Raw genomic sequence first — 23,185 nt, 5'->3', positions numbered from 1 at the left:
ACCGAAACAGTCCAGATGTTGTATTCTTCGGTCTATCAGGCAAGGGTTCTGGGGCTAGCATTTGAGTGGCTGCACAAGCCACCTTTCTTTCAGCTTTCATGGCTTTTAAAGTCTCTAACACAGACCTCCATAGTTCCCGCACTGTTTTAATCTCCTTCTTTGACTTTTCGTCCCCCGTGATAGTCTGCTCCCACATAGTATTGCCAAGCTCTCGCCACTCAAGGTCAGAAAAAATAGTTTGACTGTCCTTAAAATGTCCCCAACGTTGTCCTAATTTAATCAACGTACATAATTGTTTTACCGTTGTCTCGATCCCTCTCTTGGAGAGGATGCTTACGAGCAACACAGCTGCCGCCTCTATTTCCATGATAGCGGTCGCTCACTGGGAGGCAGTTGGCCAGACTGCTCCGTTATCTTATCCCCCTCCGATCATCGGGATAGTACAACTCCCAGCCGCTTTTCTCCCGCTCCCCTTCTCTCGCTGCTCTTACCGCAGTCTCGAAGATGCGCGCCGAACCATCCTCTGCTACCAGATGTCGGAGTTTCCCTTTGTTCAGTGTCGACGACGGAGCGGGAGTTGCGATTCCGGAGTAATGACAGATCTCAATATGAGTATGGTCATTCTCCTTTATTTACACTTATAACAGGGCTTATATAGTTAACTACTATGGACACACGCTACCTGCAGCTTGCAGATAGGTTACAGCCTTGTGTTCACGCGCATCTATGCTCTAGCAGATTGGCCCGTTCTTTCTGATCATGCGAAATGCCTTCATGGTCTTTATCTTGTTTTTCTCCTTTCAACTGCACATTCCTTTCTCCGTTATTTACTGCTTAAGTGCCTTGTCATGCCAGGTGGTGCAGTGTTTGCTCATTAAAATCAAACTCAGGAATGTCCGTTAGTGAGACTCCCATTCCCACAGTGCGCAAGAGGTTGGGAGGGGACATAACCAGGCAGATGACCCGAACTAACCAAAGAGATAATCCATGCCATATAATGTCATGCTCAGCAATAAAAAGGGAAAAGAGGGGGTTTAGGGAGGTTAGCCATCTTTTGCTCGAGAACTGGCTGGACATCAGTCCTACCCATGGGAGGTGGTGAGTGATTGCCTTTGCATCGTTTGTTTTGTTTTCTTTTCTTTCTCTCTTTTTCCACTTCTCCTTTGCTTATTAAACAATTTTTATCTCGACCCCCAAGTTTCCTTGCTTTTAGTCTTCCTTTCCTCTTCCCCTGTCCCACTGGGGGTGTGGGGGAGAAGTGATCGAGTGGCTGCATGGTGCTTAGCTGCCTATGTGGGTTAACCCACAACATACTGATCTAGAGAGCTTTAAACTAGAATCGATGGGGAAAGGGGATACCAGCAGGATTGCAGCAGGTAAGCCAAGATTTGGCATGGCATCACCTGAGGGTGGCAATGCTAGTGGGAACATTTACACTGCTCCTGGGAGCACAGAGGGCTCAGGAGCACATCTGAAATGCTTGTACAACAACACACGCAGTATGAGAAACAAACAGGATGAACTGGAAGGCATTGGTCAGCTCCCAGAGCTACGATATCATTGGTATTAGTGAGACTTGGTGGAATGAGTCCCACGACTGGAGTGATCGGATGGAGGGCTACAGGCTGTTCAGGAGGGATAGGCAGGGCAGGCAAGGTGGAGGTGTCGCATTATATGTAAGGGAGAGGTTTGATTGTACAGCCCTTGCAGTTAGCGATGATGTGGTGGAGAGCCTCTGGGTGAGGATTAGGGGGATGGAAAACAAAGGAGATGTTGTAGTGGGTGTCTACTACCGATTGCCCAGCCAGGATGATAGCACTGATGAGTTATTCTATAGGCAATTAGGAGAAATCTCTGGATCGGTAGCCCTTTTCCTTATGGGAGATTTCAACTTCCCAGACATCAACTGGGAATACCGTACTGCTGTGACGAGCAGGTCTTGGAAATTCTTGAAGTTTGTGGGAGATAACTTCTTGTCACAGGTACTCAGTGAGCCAACTAGGAAAGATGCCCTCCTAGACTTGCTATTTGTGAATAGAGAAGGACTCGTGGGGGATGTGATGGTAGGTGGCTGTCTTGGCCACGGTGATCATGAAATGGTTGAGTTTAAAATATTCAGTGTAATGAGAAAAAAGGACAGCAGAGTTGCTACCCTGGACTTCAGGAGAGCAAACTTTAAGCTACTCAGGGAGCTATTTAGCAGTGTCCCCTGGGAATCTGCTTTTGAGGGCTTAGGAGTCCACGAGTGCTGGTCAGTCTTTAAGAACCACCTTTTAGAAGCACAGGAGCAGGCAACCCCATTGTGTCAAAAGTCAAGCAAGCGGGGCAGAAGACCAGCTTGGCTGAACAGGAAACTCCTCGTGGAGCTCAAGAGGAAAAAGAAATGGTATGATCTCTGGAAGCCAGGTCAGGCTTCGCAGGAAGATTACAGAGCTGTGGTTCGTATATGCAGGGAGAAGACACGAAAGGCCAAAGCTCAATTAGAGTTGAAACTGGCCGGTGTTGTGTCAGACAACAAGAAAGGCTTTTTTACGTACCTTAATAGCAAGAGGAGGTCTAAGGAAAACATTGGACCGATACTTGTTGACGATGGTCACCTGACTAATAGGGATGAAGAAAAAGCAGAGGCATTCAATGCTTTTTTTGCCTCAGTCTTTAATAATACTGATAGACCTTGGGCTGCCCGGTCCCCTGAGTCGGAGGACCACGAGTGTGGGAACAGTGACTTTCCACTTGTGGACACTGAAGTTGTAAGGGACCAGCTGTATCAGCTGAATGTTCACAAGTCCATGGGGCCTGATGGGATTCATGCCAGAGTACTGAAGGAGTTAGCGGATGTTACGGCAGGACCCCTCTCGATCATCTACCAAAGGTCTTGGGAGTCTGGGGAGGTCCCTGCTGACTGGAAGCTAGCCAATGTTATTCCACTTTACAAGAAGGGCATGAGGGAAGACCCAGGGAACTACAGACCTGTTAGTCTAACCTCAGTTCCTGGAAAAATTATGGAGAAGATCATACTGGGTACTATTGAAAGGCTTTTAAAGGACAATGCAATCCTCAGGCACAGTCAACATGGGTTCACAAAGGGAAAGTCCTGTCTAACTAATTTGATCTCCTTCTACGATAAGGTCACCCGCCTAGTGGATGAAGGGAAGGCGGTGGATGTAGTCTTTCTGGATTTTAGTGAGGCTTTTGATACTGTCCCTCACAGCATCCTTCTGGACAAGCTGTCCAACCGTGGGATGAGCGGGTTCACGGTGTGCTGGGTGAAGAACTGGCTGAAGGGCAGGGCTCAAAGGGTTGTAGTGAATGGGGCTACATCTGGCTGGCGGCTAGTCACTAGCGGTGTTCCTCAGGGCTCAATTCTAGGGCCAGTTCTGTTCAATATTTTTATCAACAATCTGGATGCAGGAGTTGAATGCACCATTAGCAAGTTTGCTGATGGTACCAAACTGGGAGGTGCTGTTGACTCTCTCGAGGGACAAGAGGCCTTGCAGAGGGATCTAGATAGATTGGAGCATTGGGCAATCATCAATGGGATCAAATTTAACAAGTCCAAATGCCAGATCCTGCACCTGGGATGGAGTAATGCCGGGCACAAATATAGATTGGGAGAGGAGTGGCTGGAGAGCAGCCCTGCAGAAAGGGATCTGGGGGTGCTGGTCGACAGCAGGCTCAATAGGAGTCAGCAGTGTGCCCTGGCAGCCAAGAGGGTGAACTGCATCCTGGGGTGCATTAAACACAGCATAACCAGCCGGTCAAAAGAGGTGATTGTCCCACTGTATTCAGCGTTGGTGCGGCCTCACCTTGAGTACTGTGTGCAGTTCTGGGCCCCACAATTTAAGAAGGATGTGAAGGTCCTTGAATGCATCCAGAGGAGGGCAACAAAGCTGGTGGAAGGGCTGGAAGGCATGTCCTATGAGGAGCGGCTAAGGACTCTGGGTTTGTCTAGTTTGGAGAAAAGGAGGCTGAGGGGCGACCTCATTGCTCTCTACAGCTTCCTGAGGAGGGGAAGTGGAGAGGGAGGTGCTGATCTCTTCTCCCTGGTATCCAGTGACAGGACGCGTGGGAATGGCTCAAAGCTGCGTCAGGGGAGGTTCACACTGGACATTAGGAAGCATTTCTTTACCGAGAGGGTGGTCAAACACTGGAACAGGCTTCCTAGAGAGGTGGTCGATGCCCCAAGCCTGTCAGTGTTTAAGAGGCCTTTGGACAATGCCCTTAATAACATGCTTTAACTTTTGGTCAGCCCTGAAGTGGTCAGGCAGTTGGACTAGATGATTGTTGTAGGTCCCTCCCAACTGAAATAGTCTAGTCTATTCTGTTCTATTCTAATAGAGATTTACTGGCTCTAACCATCACAAGCACCTTATTGCATTACAAGTCTAACATATGTTTATGATATCCTTAAAGAAGTGTATGAGTTCATAGTCTGCTCCACAGAGCATATAAAGAAGTGTCATATTGGTTCCTTCAAGAATATTATAGCTAATATATAAAAAGCTATTTCTTATTTTATAATTTCAGGACTTCTGCTTTTTGCTGTCTACCAGAGCTGGAGGATTAGGTATAAACTTGGCATCTGCTGACACTGTAGTTATATTTGATTCTGACTGGAATCCACAGAATGATCTGCAAGCACAGGCTAGAGCTCATAGGATTGGACAGAAGAAACAGGTACGCACACTTGTCTTTTAAGCTCCAAACCTGAAGGAGGCTTTCATATGGTAGCCGTAAGGTGTCTGTCTGGGCCATCGCAGTCCTCATGTATTTTGAGAATAACTAATACTTGCCACGAATGTCTAAAAATGTTATTAATGCTAATTTGCCTTTTTAAAAAAAAAATTTAAATCTCCCTATATGGAGAGATTGCACAGCAGCTGTAGTATATGGATGGGTAAGAAGAGTTGTGGACTTGTCCCACATTCGTTGGCATCATGTCATTCTAGAAAGTAACTGCTATACTTCAGGCGCATCCGTTTTACTTAAATACTTCATAGTTCTCCTTGGATTTCTTTCTTGCAGAAGACTTCAAGTAGTAATCAGATATAACACTTTTCCTTGTGGCCATGCTTGTGCCTCATCACGGAAGTTTAAAGAGGAGAGGTCTAAGAATTTCTTTATTTTTTTAAATAGTTTATGTAGAGACTATGGTAACATGATTGACTGGTTTCATATATGAATTACTAGTTCAGTAAGATTTAGAAGATTTGTAATCACGACTAACATTTCTCCCTGTTGTTGCTCAAGGGGTTTTTGTTAACATCATCTGAATATTGTTTTCATGTGTAATTTGTGAGCATGTAAATAAAGCCTTTTTTATAATATGCATAGGTTAATATTTATCGGCTAGTCACAAAAGGATCAGTAGAAGAAGATATTCTTGAAAGAGCCAAGAAAAAGATGGTGTTAGATCACTTAGTAATTCAGAGAATGGACACTACAGGGAAAACTGTACTACATACAGGCTCTACTCCTTCCAGGTATGTTTGTTTATTCTTTCATATTAACTTATGCTTAAGTATACCTGACTATTTGAGTAAAAATGCAAGTCATTTCGCTTGGTTAATAAAAGGCAAAAAATATGTGGTAAGGAGTTATGTAAGTAAAGACTGCAAAGTATATTGTCTTTGTACATTTTTTTTTACATATTAAATATAGCTTTTATTTAAGTCAAAAGGAAGTTTGATTGACTCATGATTATAGTAATTTGAAAAAATTCACTAAGATAAAGTGTTTATCTGAAACTTTCTGTATTTCAGCTCAACACCTTTTAATAAGGAAGAGTTATCAGCAATTTTGAAGTTCGGTGCTGAGGAACTTTTTAAAGAACCTGAAGGGGAAGAAGAGGAGCCTCAGGTAAATGGAACAGTGCATCTACACTTGATGGACAGGGAAACTAAAAATACGTATGAATTATTTTGTTGTAAAGAGAAACTTCTGTTTCAGGAAATGGATATAGATGAAATCCTGAAGAGGGCTGAAACTCGAGAAAATGAGCCAGGCCCACTAACTGTAGGAGATGAGTTGCTTTCACAGTTCAAGGTATTGCTCTGTTCCCTCCCTCTTCCCTTAATTATACTTTCCTTTATAAATGCTACTTTTTCTTCTTCTTTTGTACCACCTATTCATCTTTTCTTAATTCTTATGAAACAGTTGCAACAATAAGTCAACTCTTTGGCATAGAATGTCTTTTCACCTATACAGGGTAATTACTGCCAGTGCAAATGTTTAAAAATACATAATGTATTTTGCTAACAAAATAAGAAAGAGATTTACAAATACATTAGTCTTTGATTTAATTATTAGAATACTGGGGAGGGCTGTTTTTCATTTAATGCTTTATACTGTTAAGCACCTGTGGTACTTCTGAAAACAGAGAATGAAGTTTGGATTTCTTAGTTGATGACTTTTAGAAATTCCTTTCAGCCCCCATGTAAACGTGAATGCCAGATATGCTTAACTGGATAACACTTAAAATATTAAGTGGGTCCAAATTGTGTGTGGTGGTTTTGGGTTTTTTTTTTTTGTGGATCTTTTTGTTGTTGTTGTTTAGGTTTGGTGTGTGTGGTGTGTTTTTGCTTGTTTTTTGTTTAAAGCAGGGCAGGACTTTTTTAGATCAATAGAGTACTAAATCACTTTCCTGCTAATCATTCATTTGCAACATATTGTGATTTCTACAGTTTATTAATGTTTGGTTAGTTCTACATTATTATAGTTTCATATTAACTCGGGCATTCAGTTAGACTTGCTTTCTGCTTTGAAGGAAATTAAACAACAATCACAGCTATTGGGGAGGCATTTCATAGTGTTTCTATATTACTCATCTTGTAAAAGAAGAAAAAGATTCTCATCTTTATATTCAGCCATGTTGCATGGAATGTGTGCATTTCATATATGAAAATACTTTCATTAGAGACAGTGCTTCATGAAGCATTTTATATGTGTACATTTTCTGTATATATAAATAAATAAAATATGCCATTCTGAACTAAGTTTTCCTAAAATATTAATTACTGACTCTTTGTTTAAATAAAATCATGTATTGATTTTGTGAAAATACTTATGTTCCAATACATAAGGTGGCTAACTTTTCTAATATGGATGAAGATGACATTGAGTTGGAACCAGAACAAAATTTAAGAAACTGGGAAGAAATCATTCCAGAAGTCCAGCGGCGACGAATAGAAGAGGAGGAAAGACAAAAAGAGCTTGAAGAAATATATATGCTCCCAAGGATGAGAAACTGTGCAAAACAGGTATCTCTGGGTTTTAACCAACTAACTTTGATTTTTTTGTTGTTGTTGTTGTTTGTTTGTTTTTTCGTTGCTGTTGTTTTGGCTTGTACTTTTGGGTTGGGTGGTTTTCACGCGTGGCGCCCCCTCCCCCCATTTTTGACAGGCTAGATAACACATTAATAAAATCTTTGTCACGTAGCTTTGAACTACTTAATCTGAAATTCCAGATCAGCTTTAATGGAAGTGAAGGGAAACGCAGTAGGAGCAGAAGATATTCTGGATCTGATAGTGACTCCATCTCAGAAAGAAAACGACCAAAAAAACGTGGACGACCACGAACTATTCCTCGAGAAAATATTAAAGGATTTAGCGATGCAGAGATTAGGCGGTAAGACGTGGGGGGACATGCATGTTTAAAGGGACAAAACATATTTTTATCATTTTAGAGTTTGAAAATATGGAAAACAGTCTATTTTTCCTGAATTTAGTTGAAAATTTTTATTCTAGGCATTTAAGGCTTTACTCTGTGTAGTTTGGGGTGCTGACATAAGGAACAGTTATGTCCAGAATTTGAACCTATTTTGGTGAGGGATAACACTGGGTTTGAAAACTGTTCTCAATTGTTTTACAATCTTTTAATATGTATTATTCTTCCTGCATCCCCTAAAGACAGTGATTTCAAAAACCAGTTTCTAAAATGGATGAGCTTTTTTTTTTTTAACCCCACAAACAAAATATTCTACTTCCCATCATTTAACCTAAAAACTGTAGTTGAAGAAACGATATGCACATTTTTGTGGAAATACCTACAAAAGGTTCAGTGAGTTTTGTTTTGTTTTAAATTTCTTGCCATTGTAATTGAATTAATGTTATATGGTGCTTTTTAAAACTAAAAAAAAAAACAAACAAAAAAAAGAAACCGAAATCCATTTTGATAAGTTGTTGTGGTTTAACCTCGGTAGGCAGCTAAGCACCACACAGCTGCTCGCTCAGTCTCCCCCAGAGGGATTGGGGAGAGAATCAGAAGGGTAAAAATGAGAAAACTCATGGGTTGAGATAAAAGCAGTTTAATAGGCAAAGCAAAACAAGGAATTCATTCACTACTTCCCATTAGCAGGCAGGTATTTACCCATTTCCCGGAAAGCAGGGCTTCATCATGCATAACAGTTACTTGGGAAGACAGATGCCATAACACCGAACATCACCTCTCCCTCCTTCTTTCACGCAGTTTTTATTGCTGAGCATGATGTCATATGGTATGGAATATCCCTTTGGTCAGTTGGGATCAGCTGTCCTGGCTGTGTCCCCTCCCAACTTCTTGGGCACCCCCAGCCTACTCGCTGGTAGGGCGGTGTGAGAAGCAGAAAAGGCCTTGACTCTCTGTAAGCTCTGCTCAGCAATAGCTAAAACATCCCTGTGTTATCAACACTGGTTTGGTCACAAATCCAAAACGTACTAGCAGGTATGGTGCTCTGAAGAAAATTAACTTTATCTCAGCGAAAACCAGTACATAAGTGAATCTGTACAGCTGATCCCATCAATATTTGGTGCTGAAAATACTTCTTTGGTAGAAGGAGGATAAATTGTTTTGCTTTACTTTGGTTTGTGAAATGCTACTTTGCTTCTGTAATTTAAGTATTCATGTTTCTCTAAAATACTGTAAAGCATATAAAATATTTTTTATTACATAAATAACCTTAAAGAGCCTTGTTTCCTTTTCATTTCATCTAACATATAATGATTTGCTGCTTTTGTCAGGGGTATTCTTGTGCTTGCATTCCTTTATCTTTCATGTTATGTTTTCCTAAGTATTAAAATCACCTTAAAATTGCAGCTAGCTCCTCTTTATTATGAGGCCTAACATAATGTCTGAATTCTCTATTTACTATAAATCCACATTTGATTTTTATGATTAGACACATCACATTGCTGAATCCTTTGTCTTGTGAAACTAATTAGTAAAGTAATTTTTGAAATAAATTGTTTCTTCTATTGTTTTATTTACATCAGTTATTAAACCAAATAGAACTCTGGCTTTAAGTGGGGGTTATCTTGATATACTAAGCTGTCCTAGTCTCTCTAGTTCTTATTTTCTTTGCATTGTCCACGTAGCCTTGTACTAAGACTTTACAAATACATTTTTAAAACCAGTGTAGTTAAGCATACGTTTTTAACTGCAAAATTATTTTCTGTTACTAGGTTTATCAAGAGTTACAAGAAATTTGGTGGCCCACTTGAAAGGTAAACTTATTTGATTATATTTGTATAGCAACTTGGAACCTTGTTTTCATTAAAATTAGAACAATACACCAAGAAACCTTAGGTTGAAGAGAAGATAGTGTGCCTAATCTTTTGCCTTGACTATAACATGAATTTAATTTTTTTTTTTCCTTTCTTCATATATGGTATGTATGTAGACAGCCAGTACGACAAATCTTTCAATTTTGCAAGACTGCTTGTTTTTCTTTATACTTTACCTATTGTCTTGTTTAATCTGCATTAGTGACAATCGTTCAGTTTTCTTGTTTGATAGAGTGGATAAAGCCATAGGCTTTCAACAGAAAAACTGCCAGTTTTGCATTTTTCTCATTGTCAGTTCTTATTTTAAGCTTTCTGTATTACTCTGTATTTTGAGAATAATTTCCCACCTTCGTTTTCTTTAATAGTATTCATAGTCTATATAATCTTATTATATATAAAAGTTCCTTTTCTATTTAAAAGAATGTGTAGTAATGTAACTCAAAACTGTATAGTTAGGGTCCTTTATAGTTCCTGTTGTATTGTCCTCTATGTGAAACACCCTTTTTTATAGTTTCTGTATTCTTTTCTATAGCTGCTTTTAACTGCATGGATCAAAACTGTACACAGCATAGCAAGTGTGGGTGAATGATAACTTACATGATCACTTTTCTATTTTCAAAATCTGAAGGAGTCATTCATAATACTAAAGTTTTAGAGCTGTAAAAACATATTTGTTTTCTTACAGGTTAGATGCTATAGCTAGAGATGCTGAGCTAGTTGATAAATCTGAGACGGACCTTAGACGTCTGGGAGAACTTGTACATAATGGATGCATTAAGGCTTTAAAGGACAATTCCTTTGGACAAGAAAGAGCAGGTAAAGTGTGTTTGGGGATGGGGGAGAGGAATAAAAAGTGTCAAGAGGTCTGAATAATTCTTGCACTCTGATTATAACAAAACAATTGTGTTAGGGGAAAACATTAACAAAATGTTAGCATGCTAGGTGATATAGAAAAATGGATTATAGTAAGAAGACTTTTTGGGTTTGGTTTTTTTCCCCCCTTTCCCTGAGTGAGTTGTTGCAGTAGAATGCAGCATGTTTTTGCTTTACCATGAAATTTTAAATTAATCTGCTATTATTATCTGGAAGACCTTGAGATTCTGGAGTTTAATTAAAGTGTTTGGTTAAGAAAAAGTCATTTGCTATAATTGAATGTCTGCTGCTATAGCATCAAACTTTCTTTTTTCTTTATGTTTGTCTATAAGATACACATAAAGGCTAAATGTTTTAATAATTTGGTCCTTTATTTTAAGGAGGTAGACTTGGGAAAGTTAAAGGCCCAACATTCCGAATATCAGGAGTGCAGGTGAATGCAAAGCTAGTCATCTCTCATGAAGAAGAGTTGGCACCATTGCACAAATCCATTCCTTCAGATCCAGAAGAAAGGAAAAGGTATTTTTTTTCTTTTCCTAAAAAAAGCCATAATGTAGAAAGTTATTCAAGGCTTTTATGCATATATTTAAGCAATCCAGACTCTAAGCACACTGGGACACCAGTGTCACTCCATTCCCTCTAAGAACTGGCAGCAGAAATCTGCTCCACATCCTTTCTTTATTCTTTCTTCCCTCTCCTTAGAGGCCAGTATTTGCTTTGGCTTCTGAACTGTATTCATCAGGGACTGGGTTCAGTTACTCTTAATTACTCCAGACTAGAAATTAGGCTTGTTGAGGAGCTGCTTTGTGTCACCTCTGCCTGAGAGAAAGCAATATTTGTCAAAGTGGAGCAGATGGTAATTGTTGGTAGTTGTTTAGCCCTCTGACCTTTTTAGCTTGCTACCTTGTGTATCATAGTCCCTAGACTATCTGCTTATTCAGTTAGCAGTTACACTTGAGTAATATTTTAAGCTTATCTTCATGGTTAGCCAGTTCTGACTCAATCCATGGCCACAGATAGATGTCTGTTGTTCTTTATATCTTAATCTTGATCTGCTTTAAAACATGTTTCGGTACTGATTTCAATAAATATTTTATATAAATTGTAAGAAAACCTGATAGATATCCGGATTACTTACCTAAATATACCAGGATCTTAGTGATGTGTGGCATGTTCCCCTCTCCCTTGCTAAGTTTGAGAAGATCGCTTATTTATGTTTCTAATTTATTTCTACTAGATATGTCATCCCATGCCACACCAAGGCAGCTCATTTTGATATAGATTGGGGTAAGGAAGATGATTCCAATCTGTTAATAGGTATCTATGAATATGGCTATGGCAGCTGGGAAATGATAAAAATGGATCCTGATCTCAGTTTGACACAGAAGGTATGTCATCTACAAAATTTCATCAAGGACTTTTTTTGTTTAGGTAATAATGCTAATAAGAACAGTTACTGAAAGAGCTTATTTTATGATAACTGAAATTGCACAGAAGTTAGGTCAGTTGTACTCCTTTGTATCCTTCTGGTAAATTATTAGATTTCAAGATTTTGTGTATTCAGTTGAAGTATACCTTCTTAGAGTCTGTTATGTTTCTGTATTTCTATGTATTTGGATCTCTGTCACTTGAATCCTTTCTCTTCCATCTTTTGCTTCTCTAGTTTAAATGCTCTAGTTGTGTTAATTTTATTCTTGATCTTTTGGAGGGAAGGTTGTTTTGGGGTTTTGGTTTGATTTTCCTATCCCTGGTTTCTTTGCTTGAAACCGTCTTTCATTCGCGACATGAGAATAGCTATATTCATCAGATTAGAAGTAGTGCAATGGCTGCTTAGAAGTAGTGAGAAACATTTAGGGAAAGACTGGAGTGAAGCAAACTCAATGACATTGCCAACAACCTGTAGCTTTGGGATTTGAGGAGCCAGGGTTGTATATAAATCTGTTTAATGATATCCTGCCCCTGCCTTCCATTAATTTGCTTGTTTTATGAAACCACTCATTTATATTTTTGGCTTCTGAAATATCCTGTGGTAATGAGTTAATGCGTTTAGAAGCACAAGGCAGAACTAGGAGATCTGTGGATGACAGTGGTACAGGAGCTCTGAATTTTTTAGATGAACTATGAGAGTGGAAACAGAAATCTGAGGCTAGTTTCTTGAGTTTACTGTAAACTTTGTGAGACCATTTCCAAGACTACATTAGTTGTGTGTTTGGGGAAAAATAAAACGTTTAAGAAATTCTCCATTCCTTGAAGCGTGCTGGCATATTGGTCAGGTATAGTTGGAGTGGATTGGTTTTTTACCTTTTTTTTAATTCAGCTTTTTCTGTTCCCAGTGCTCCAGACTAGCAGCTTCCTAATTTGATAATGTGTACTCGTAGTTGATAATACCATTGCTCTCCTCAGATTTTACCTGATGATCCAGATAAGAAACCCCAGGCCAAGCAGTTACAGACCCGTGCAGATTACCTCATTAAATTACTGAATAAAGACCTTGCAAGAAAAGAAGCACAAAGACTTACTGGTGCGGTAAGTAAAGCTTGATATTCAGTAGCAAGATAACATAATATGCTTATGGGCATGTCAGCAGATACTTGTTTTATTCTTAGTTCCACTCTTCTTTGCTTTGTGCAATTTTTCTCTGTATTGCTAATCATATTATATGAGACTAACTCAAGGAATGAATTGCAAGTTTAATATTGTTTTATTCTCTCTTATTTGTATGTATTCTCTACTGTTGCATTAGGCTTGGTCTCCAGTCCTGAGAAAAGTAAGTGGTGGTCATTAGTGGCAATAAATAAAATGAATGCTTTCTTTAACATAAAAAACAAATCTTTTTCTGCAACTGTGGTGCAAAGACACTTGTCAGTTGACATAATAAAGGTACTAATTTGCATTCAGGGCAATTCAAAGAGGAGGAAAACAAGAACTAAGAAGAATAGAGCAACAAAGGCTGCAAAAATTAAAGAAGAAATAAAAAGTGACTCCTCATCACCACCCTCAGAAAAATCTGATGAAGATGATGAGGATAATGAGGTAAACATCATTCATATAGTAAAGATGGCTAGTCAATTGTTTCTATTAGTAACGCTTTCTGTTTGATCTGTTTGACTTAATAAAATTGAAGCACTTGAATGGCATCCTCCTTCTGTGGCAGTTAATATTGCATCAATATAATTACATGGAAGATTATATCTATTTTAATTTAATGATAAGCCTGTAGCTCAGACATTATGATTAGTTTTCCAAATTATAATATCATAAAATAATGTTGTCGCCCAATTACAAGTGACATTGTGCAATTTCAATGTTCTTTGAAGACGAGCATTGTATCTGCTAGAAATGCAATTTTAATGTAACATCTGAATATAAAACTAATGTTTCTGACTAATCCATTATTACTACTGATAATGATTCTTCAGGTAGCAACTTTTGTTCAGGCTCAGGAAAAAAAAAATCAAGCTTGATTAGAAAGAACAGCATGAATAAATGATGTTTTGAGACATGCAAGTGAATGCTTCTGTGTATGTCAGGGCTTTCATTATTCTAATAGACTACTCAACTTTGTTATGTTTTTATTACTTCTGATGTATTCCTTTAGGCCTCTGTTTTTGTTGGGTCATTTATTTAAATTTATCACACAGCAGAAACCACTAGAGAGAACAAAAAAAAAAAACCAAACACAGATGAAGTTTAGGGGCCATGTTGCACCTAATTTTATGACTTTGAAGGTAGCTGAAAGAACACCAGATTCTTCAGAACACCTCTGGAAAAGAGAAAGTTGGAACTCTGTTCCCTTCTCCTGTGACTGTGAATGTTTAATTTGTGGTCAGTAAAAAGTTACTGGAACAAAGCTAACCATAACAGAGGTCTTTTATCATCACCATGCCCTGAAAAATCAGCTCAGTCTTGTGATGCCTACTTCCTTATTGTTTTTAGCTCTTTTACAGGGGCAGATTTCTTTGGGGATATGAAAGTTAAATGGACTTAATCTCTCTCACACACACACACACACACACCCCCATTACCCCTGCCCAATCAGTACTTGTTTTGTGTCACATCAAAGAAATGAGTGAGTAGTCCTCATTTTGTTTCGCAACTGCATCCAGCTCTATTTGATAGGTGTTAAACCTAAGTCTAAAGAAATCACACACAGATAAAAAGTACATTTTAATCTGATGGTTACAAAACTTGTATAGTTAGGAACTCAATTTGATGTGACATATATGCTTGTGTATTGCAGGATGAGATTGTTTTAGTGAAACATCCACATAAAAAAATAAAAGCAGAAAAAGAAAATGAAGAAAAGCCTGAGCCAGATATTGGTATAAAGAAGGAAGCTGAAGAAAAAAGAGAGACAAAAGAAAAAGAAAATAAGAGGGATTTGAAAAGGGAGAAAAAAGAAAAAGAGGATAAGAAAGAATTAAAAAATATTAAAGAAAAAAGAGAAAACAAAGTAAAAGAATCCACACAGAAAGAAAAAGAAGTAAAGGAAGAAAAGGTAACTAGGGTTATTTTTCTTATATAGCTCTAGAAAAGGCCACCAGGTTTTTGTGAACAATTTTGAGTTGAAAAGGTATTTTGGATCATTTACTTTACAGTTGTAATTTCATTGAAATCTTTTGCATCATTTGAAGTTTTATTTTTACCACTTGTAACTACAAGGACAGGCAAATGAAATGGGAAATTGCCTCTTTAAAGATGCATAGCTTAGTGGGACTGAGAGTGCAAGTGGTGCAAGAAACTTGTCCATTCTCCTTCTCCATCCCTCGGATTTTTTTTTTCTTGTTATTATTGAAGAGAATGCAGTAATTACAGTGATTGCCTAATTACAGTATAATTCCAGCCCCAAAATAAGGTTTGCTTATCAGATACATTTTCATATTTTGTTCTTAGGTAAATGAAATCAAATCTGAAAATAAAGAAAAAAATAAAAAAGTTTCATTGTTGGATATTCCAGTTCATATTACTGCAACTAGCGAACCAGTTCCTATATCTGAAGAATCTGAAGAACTGGATCAGAAGACATTCAGTGTGGTAAGTCCCTTGTTGATAATTTAGTGTTTACACTTGATTTTCTAAATGAACACAATTTCTGATGTTCTTGATTCTGCTATTAGGCATTATAACACAGATATCTATTGCCAGTAAAATCTTAGATCAGTGAAGGGTTATCAACACTATACTTAAAATCAGTTTTGTTTTCAGGCCAGCAGTTTTGTTTTATTGCATTTATGCAGTATAGTGAAGAGTATTTGTCTAGTCGTCTGTGCACTGAATAGTTTTAAAATATAGACTGTGAAGATCCATTCTCAAGAATGATTCGTGGATACTGCTTCTTAAAGGACAGAAATGAATGAATTTTAATGCAGCTGCTGTAGTCTCTGGCTTGGCCTTATCAAATACCCCTTTGTTCTTTGTAAGCTAACAAGAGAAATTAAGTTTCAAAGTTGCTCTTGAAGTATTACAGACTTCCTGCGTTAGACACAGGAAGGAATAAATCCTAAAGTCCTTAGAAATATCTTGCCAGAGTAATATCTCTGATACCAAAAGAATTTCAGTTATGTCACTACTTTTGACCACAACAGAATCAATATTGGAAGAAAAAAAGGTAGGTAAACTCAATCTATGTAAAGTTTTATAGGTTGATTGGGGCCTTTGGAAAGATGCTAAGGAGTTACTTTGAGCAGCTACTTTTCTGCTGTGGAAGTTCTATCATTCAGGTCTCAACAGTTGTCTGTTACTGCCAGAAAGGTTTACTGGGTCTACTGTGGTGCTGGCTGAGAGAGGCAAATTATCTTGTTTTCTTATCAGTATGGTACTGACCAGTTTATGTATGTGGGGTTTTTTGTTTTGTGTTTTGTTTTTTATCTAAATGTTATAAGTGACTCATCCATAATTTCCAGGATATCTTGTGTGTGGCTAGGTGACTGAAAATCACTTGGTTCCCATGTACAATTACGCTTCTTTGTTTACCTCTACACTTAACTTAAGCAGTGTACTTTGTAAACTGTTTTTAAAGGTTGCTTTAAGCTGTGGTTAGTGCAATATGTAATGTAGCTGCTTAATTACTCAATGGCATGAACTGGTAATGGAACAGCTTCACTGACTTTTGAGTTTTCCCTAGATGTTGACACAGTGATGGTGATGTTCTCCAAAACCCCTCATATTTTTGATTCTGGATATACAGACTTGCCTCTCTTCCTTAGTGGGAGCAATTCTAGGTTGCGTTTGTGTATAGGACATTTTTTTAGCCAGGCCCTCTGTTCTGGAAGGTATATTCATCATTATGCCATGGTCAGATGCAATCTAATTAGCATGTTTACCTTTTCAAATGGAAATTACTGCTGTGGGTTGTTGAGGCTAACTCATTTGACTTCTTGTCTACCTTGTGACAGGTAAAAATATGCATTTCATCTGTCTACCTTGCCATTGTGATTGAATGGTATTTCCAAGCAAGTGTCTGTAATTTAAAACATGCTAACTGGTTTATCTGCATTTACTATTAACATGTTTGAATTACTGTGAAAATTCAAGTATGCACATATGAAATATATCTATGGGTACATCTGTGTTGTCATCACTTACTAATTTAGGCACACCTAAACTAGCTTTATCCTAGATAGCTCAGTTTCTGTCAGTATCTGCATAGAACTCAGGCTTAAAAACTGCTCAGAGAAGGAATGCTGATCCTCTGTTGAATGCCAAGTTTCATTGTTGCAGAAAGTATCTACTTAAAATATATTAAACATTCTCATACTTAATCTTGACACTGAGTTCGTATAGCTTTCAAGGTCCTAAAAAGTAAAATAAGTATTGTCCTATATACTTGTGCTGAAAGTTAAACCCATGATTGTAAAACCTAGTTATAATAATTCCTTTTCCTCTGTCCTGGTTTCGGCTGGGATAGAGTTAATTTCCTTCCTAGTAGCTGGTATAGTGCTGTGTTTTGGATTTAGTATGAGAATAATGTTAATAACACACGGATGTTTTAGTTGTTGCTAGGTAGTGCTTACCCTAGTCAAGGACTTTTCAGCTTCCCATGCTCTACCAACTGAGAAGGCTGGAGGTGCACAAGAAGCTGGGAGGGGGCACAGCCAGGACAGCTGACCCAAACTGGCCAAAGGGATATTCCATACCATGTGACGTCAGGCTCAGTACATAAACTGGGGAAAGCTGGCCGGGGGGGCTGCTGCTCGGGGACTGGCTGGGCATCGGTCGGCGGGTGGTGAGCAATTGCATTGTGCATCACTTGCTTTGTATAGTCTTCTATTATTATTATCATTATATTATTATCATTATTATTATCAGTTATTAAACTGTTCTTATCTCAACCCACGAGTTTTCTCACTTTTACTCTTCCGATTCTCTCCCCCATCCCACCGGGGCAGGGGGAGAGTGAGCGAGCGGCTGTGTGGTGCTCAGTTGCCGGCTGAGGTTAAACCACGACACCCTCAGAAAATCTTTTATATTAAATTAGTGCTTTCTTAAATCTTTCATATTTGTTACATACAATCTAATGCTTTCATATAGGAGTAAATTTTCAACTGGATTTAAAATACTACTTTTTCCAAATGAAGCCTTGTAGTAAAACTAAAAGAGCTGTGAGCGAAGACTTGTTTTTCATTTGGCTTACAACAGTACTGTCTGCCTGTATAAATAGCACAGTAAGGGTGGGTCATGTTTTACAATTTTTTTTATCTTTTTATTTTGCTTTGAATTAATGTATTCCTTTTTTACATTTTATAGTGCAAAGAAAGAATGAGGCCTGTCAAAGCAGCATTGAAACAACTGGATAGACCAGAGAAAGGCCTTTCTGAAAGGGAACAGCTGGAGCATACTAGACAGTGCCTAATCAAAATTGGGGACCACATTACTGAATGTCTAAAGGAGTACACAAATCCTGAACAAATTAAACAGTGGAGAAAGTAAGTTATTCTGCATGATTTTTCTTGAAAAAGGAAAATCCATAATAGCTTCTATTAAGCAGAATAGTTTTTAATTATTTCTCGTTTCTTATTCTCCCTTTCTTGTATTTTTCTGCTGTATTAAATAAGGACTTATAAAAAGATGATTATAAATGGCTCCAGCTTTTAATGGATTCACTTTTTCATACTTGCATAGCAATGCATTTTGTCCAGTAAGTGGAGTCATCTTACTTCTTAAAACCAAAAGCAAACAGAAAATAACTGTATTTAGAGTATATTTAACGTTTAGTGGAAAAGAGTTCTTATCATTAAAGAATCTGGCTTTTTCAACTTTGAAGTTTGTTTGTTTGTTTGTTTGTTTTTAATTCATGCTAAAAATGGGCCATTATAAGTTTTTGTGTTGAAGTTTGAATGATTTTGAGTTGCAGAATCCTTTATTCTTTTTTAAAATATACTCTAAAATGAAATCAGATATTAACTATGACTTTATAAAAAACATTTATCATAACATAGCGATGTATTTCAAAATGAAAGAAGAGTTTTAAGTGTTCTTATGCATCTGTGAGGTGATAACTTTGGAAAAAATAAGAAAAATGTTGGTTTATAAACTTGTTATATTTTGTTGTTAAGTTCTTAATACAATTTGAGTTAGTTTTATCATAATGTGCACTTTAATCCTTTATGGTTGCAAATCTATCCTGCACTTCCATATACGACACTCAGTCAAGTCTTTAATTTCCTTGCAGACTGCTGTTAACATAGAATATTTCTGCTGTTTGTACTTGCTTTACTTCAAAATATTAGGGTGAACTGAAATACAAAAACAATATCCATGTCTTAAAGACACCTTGGTGAACGTTATATTTAAGTGGAAATTCATAGTAGAGCTACTATAATATTAATTCATAATAATGCTACAGTACCATACATAGATTATTAAAATATGTATTTCATCTGTCTTTAATAAGACATAGAATTTAGTAAAGGTATTAATTCTATATGTCTTATACAGATATCATTGGGCACACCATTGGCTGGTTGCGTCTACTTTTGCAAACCTCTAGGCCAAAACTATAATGTTTAAATCATCACAGTGAAAGAGCAGATAGATGCTTCTTGAGCCTACACACTTGAGATGTTTCTGAACTAAACACTAATTAGAACAGTAGTATTCTGTAGTCTTTTAAGCACCCCACCTGTAAACTTTGCTAAAAGAATTCTAGACTTTAGATCTGGTGTCTGCGATCATAGAAGCAAATGTTGTCTTTAGGGTTTTGGCTTCTTGACACCGAAAGAGTTGATTTGTTTTCCTTTCTTCTTTCATAGCATAGATTAGTATCAAAGTTTTTGCCATGCTACTTCCATCCTCTTTCAGATTTCTCATTTGGTTTCAAAAGCTTTGACCAGGCTTTGGAATTCTGTGGAAAAATCCTATCCCTGATATCTGTAGGAAATGAGGCATGTAGGTCAAATTTCTTACACTGCAAGAGATTTCAAGTTTGGAAGAATCTTTACTGAGTAGTAAATACTCAAGTTTTCTGACATATTCCAAACAATCTTTCAGAAGACTTGCACAACAAATTGAAAACTACATTTTTATGCAATTGCACAAATCATTCTATTAACAGAATTGCCATTAATACTACTTTTCATGCACTTTGCATTCTGCAGTCATTGTGATAAATATTACAAAATGACAAATTATTAAAGGAATTAATTTCTCAAATGTTTGAAATACAGCTGAGTAATGTTTTCTGTGCAGCTAGATAATATTCTGTATAACAGACTTTACAATGATTTCAGTTTACTGAAGTACTGTTGAAATAATTTCATTTAAGTCCATGTTCTGTTGTATGATACAATAAAAACTAATATATGGAAGAATTATAACCTCTCTTTCTTTTTCCTCAGAAACTTGTGGATTTTTGTCTCTAAGTTTACAGAATTTGATGCCAGAAAGCTGCACAAGCTGTATAAACATGCAATCAAAAAACGCCAAGAATCTCAGGTAATACTTTCAGACTCTCTAAATATACAAATATATATTCTAAGTTTTATAACTGTTTTATTAAGTATCAATTGAGTACACTCAATACATTTGAAGTATATTTTACTGTTCATAGTAAACTAGTCTGTTTTCTTAGGGTATTTTCTGAAGGATGCAGATGCAACTTTGGGATTTATCAATGACAATTTTTGTACTTGTCTCTTTTAGCAACACAGTGACCAGAATATTAGCAGCAACGTGAATACACATGTAATTAGAAATCCAGGTAAGAAATCTTGAGCATATTATTGTGCTGGATATCTTCAGTGACGGTATATAAAATGAAATAAGCTTAAAACTGTCTCCTAGAACTCCCATACTGCTGGATATCATAGGGATAGGCTGACTTAGTGTAACTTCACTAGTTTGCTGATGAAATTCAACCGAGCACGGACTGAACTTGGTACTTACTGATTTTAGTAGCAAGTTATTTGGCCATTCTTTTAAAGTAAATAAATTAATTAAAAAAAACAAAACACTTTTTTGTATTTAATTTTGAGGAGGGAGAGAGGCCAACTCAACACTTGTAAACTTCTTGGAGGCTCTATACCTGTTTGTAGCAGTTGTGATGTCACCATATCGTAAGAAAGATATTCCCTGAAGTCATAGTTAGCAATCAGTTATATGGGATGTCTTTTATTGTAGACAATAATACTGTTTTTCTATGCTCCCACACTTGCCTTCTTGTAATACTTGTTTTTATATCATGTTATGTAAAACCTTGAGTATGTTATCATGGGTTTAAAATGAGTATAATGTATTTTAGGAATACCACAAAAAACCTTTCATTAACAAGGTGTACCTCTAAAACTGATGTTCGTGCTAGGGCTCTCTCTCCTTAGAGAGGAACTTCCTACCATTCTGTCTAAAATTGCTCTACTAAAGGCACCTGGTCTCTACTCACTGCTCATTTGGACCACACTGATCCTCTCCATTCAGTCTGTAAGGTGGAAAATTTTAGTCTCTCAGCCCTACATATCTACATTTCTAGCTTGCTTGCCTTCTATTTACTTCTGAGGTTTCTCTCAGTTCACTCACATTAGTGCGTTTGTCTTTCAATTATTTAGATCTTGTTTCTGTCAAATTATAATGCTCTTTTAAATTGCTTTAAATCTGACAGGTAGAAGTGCTGTTTAAATTGGTGAAGAAAAAAATTTATAGTGTATGAGACTTCCTTATAACCTCTGCTTTATTAAACAGATGTTGAAAGACTGAAAGAGAATACAAACCATGATGACAGTAGCAGGGACAGTTATTCTTCTGATAGACATTTGTCACAATACCATGATCATCATAAGGACAGGCATCAGGGGGATGCTTATAAGAAAAGTGACTCTAGGAAAAGATCCTATTCAGCCTTCAGCAATGGAAAAGACCACAGAGACTGGGATCACTATAAACAAGACAGCAGGTAAATTGCTTCAGCAATTGTAAAATCTGTCAAGAATTCCCTTCCTGGTTTTGCAGTATGCTTGTAGTAAGCACCAAAGTATCTTTTCTGAGTAATGCAGAATTGCAAAGAAATTTCTCTAATGCGGTTCTGTTGAATTGACATAATTGTAGTTCTTACTATGTGTTCAGTAATATTAATATAAGTAAATCTTTTCAGGTACTATAGTGATAGTAAACATAGAAAGTTGGATGACCACAGGAGTAGAGATCACAGGTCAAACCTGGAAGGAAGTTTAAAAGACAGTCGGCCTCATTCAGATCACCGTTCCCATTCAGACCACAGGATACATTCAGATCACCGTTCCACTTCAGAGTACAGCCATCATAAATCTTCCAGAGATTATAGGTACCACTCAGACTGGCAAATGGACCACAGAGCTTCTGGTAGTGGCCCAAGGTCACCATTAGATCAGAGGTCTCCTTATGGTTCAAGATCTCCTTTAGGACACAGATCTCCATTTGAACACTCATCAGATCACAAAAGTACACCTGAACATACATGGAGTAACCGGAAAACATAACAAAGACTGACATTTTCTGGACCTTCTTTTAGCCATATACAGTAAGCTAACACAGTAATTGCCTTATGTGACTTGAAAGATATGGACTGGATATTCTGTCAGTAGCAGTATTGTTACTTCTTTCCAGGATGCAAGGTCTATTATCCCAACAATAGAAAAATATTTTTGTATTTAAAGTTTATGCTGCACTGTGCTGCAAATCTTGTGGCACTTTTTTTTTTTCTTCCCCTCTTTAAGAAATGGAAAATGTTTACTTTTACAGGGACCTCAACACTGCCCCATTCAGACTGGATCTCATAAAACTGTTTTTAGGCTGAACACAGTTTAAATTATGTTTGCAAATGAATTTTTAAACACTGACCTGTGATCATGTTTCAGGAAGGAATGAGGAGTTTGTTTTGTTTTCTTAGTAAAGAATTCTCAAGGACTTTGTTCACTTTCCAAAGCTATTTGTTTACATTGTACACTGCAACCACCTTACCGCTTTTCATCACAAGCTTGAATATTTAAGTTCTGTACCTATAACTGTAAAATAGCCAGGATTTCTCCTGTTTGTGATCAGTTGTAATAATGCCTTTTTACAAAATAAAATAAATGGCTGAAAATTATTGCAAACTAATTAAATGAGCTTTCTTTTTTTTTTTTTGCTTGTTCCTTTCTCCACCAACTCAGGCCTTCTTGTCACAAATATGAAACAAAGTCAGTATACTAACACTTTTTAATAAAATATCTTTATGAAATCACTGTTCAGAATGCAAAAATGGGGAAAGGGAACATTTTTATTCCATTTAGTGTCCCCTTTTTATTGGATGCTTCAGATACGTGTTT

The 23,185-nt window shown here is 37.3% G+C and overlaps 1 protein-coding gene across 1 annotated transcript in view; it reads left to right on the top strand.

The window, feature by feature from the left end:
* LOC143171911 (chromodomain-helicase-DNA-binding protein 1-like) overlaps nt 1–22,967 on the top strand; it is a 77,224-nt gene extending 54,257 nt beyond the window's left edge. The window contains exons 19-38 of the mRNA XM_076361092.1: nt 4,528–4,677; nt 5,335–5,483; nt 5,763–5,859; nt 5,950–6,045; nt 7,083–7,259; nt 7,466–7,626; nt 9,438–9,479; nt 10,225–10,355; nt 10,793–10,931; nt 11,650–11,800; nt 12,816–12,938; nt 13,156–13,179; nt 13,311–13,445; nt 14,653–14,910; nt 15,306–15,446; nt 18,159–18,337; nt 20,249–20,345; nt 20,553–20,610; nt 21,585–21,795; nt 21,994–22,967. Of these exons, the coding sequence (XP_076217207.1) occupies nt 4,528–4,677; nt 5,335–5,483; nt 5,763–5,859; nt 5,950–6,045; nt 7,083–7,259; nt 7,466–7,626; nt 9,438–9,479; nt 10,225–10,355; nt 10,793–10,931; nt 11,650–11,800; nt 12,816–12,938; nt 13,156–13,179; nt 13,311–13,445; nt 14,653–14,910; nt 15,306–15,446; nt 18,159–18,337; nt 20,249–20,345; nt 20,553–20,610; nt 21,585–21,795; nt 21,994–22,357 (2,883 nt within the window). The 3' untranslated portion in view covers nt 22,358–22,967. The remainder of the gene's footprint in view (nt 1–4,527; nt 4,678–5,334; nt 5,484–5,762; nt 5,860–5,949; nt 6,046–7,082; nt 7,260–7,465; nt 7,627–9,437; nt 9,480–10,224; nt 10,356–10,792; nt 10,932–11,649; nt 11,801–12,815; nt 12,939–13,155; nt 13,180–13,310; nt 13,446–14,652; nt 14,911–15,305; nt 15,447–18,158; nt 18,338–20,248; nt 20,346–20,552; nt 20,611–21,584; nt 21,796–21,993) is intronic.
* The last annotated feature ends 218 nt before the right edge of the window (nt 22,968–23,185 follow it).

This window comes from Aptenodytes patagonicus, chromosome W (genome assembly GCF_965638725.1).
Source record: "Aptenodytes patagonicus chromosome W, bAptPat1.pri.cur, whole genome shotgun sequence".
Lineage (NCBI taxonomy): Eukaryota > Metazoa > Chordata > Aves > Sphenisciformes > Spheniscidae > Aptenodytes > Aptenodytes patagonicus.
The sequence above is the reverse complement of the archived record's forward strand: the minus strand, read 5'-3'. Positions and strand labels throughout refer to the sequence as shown.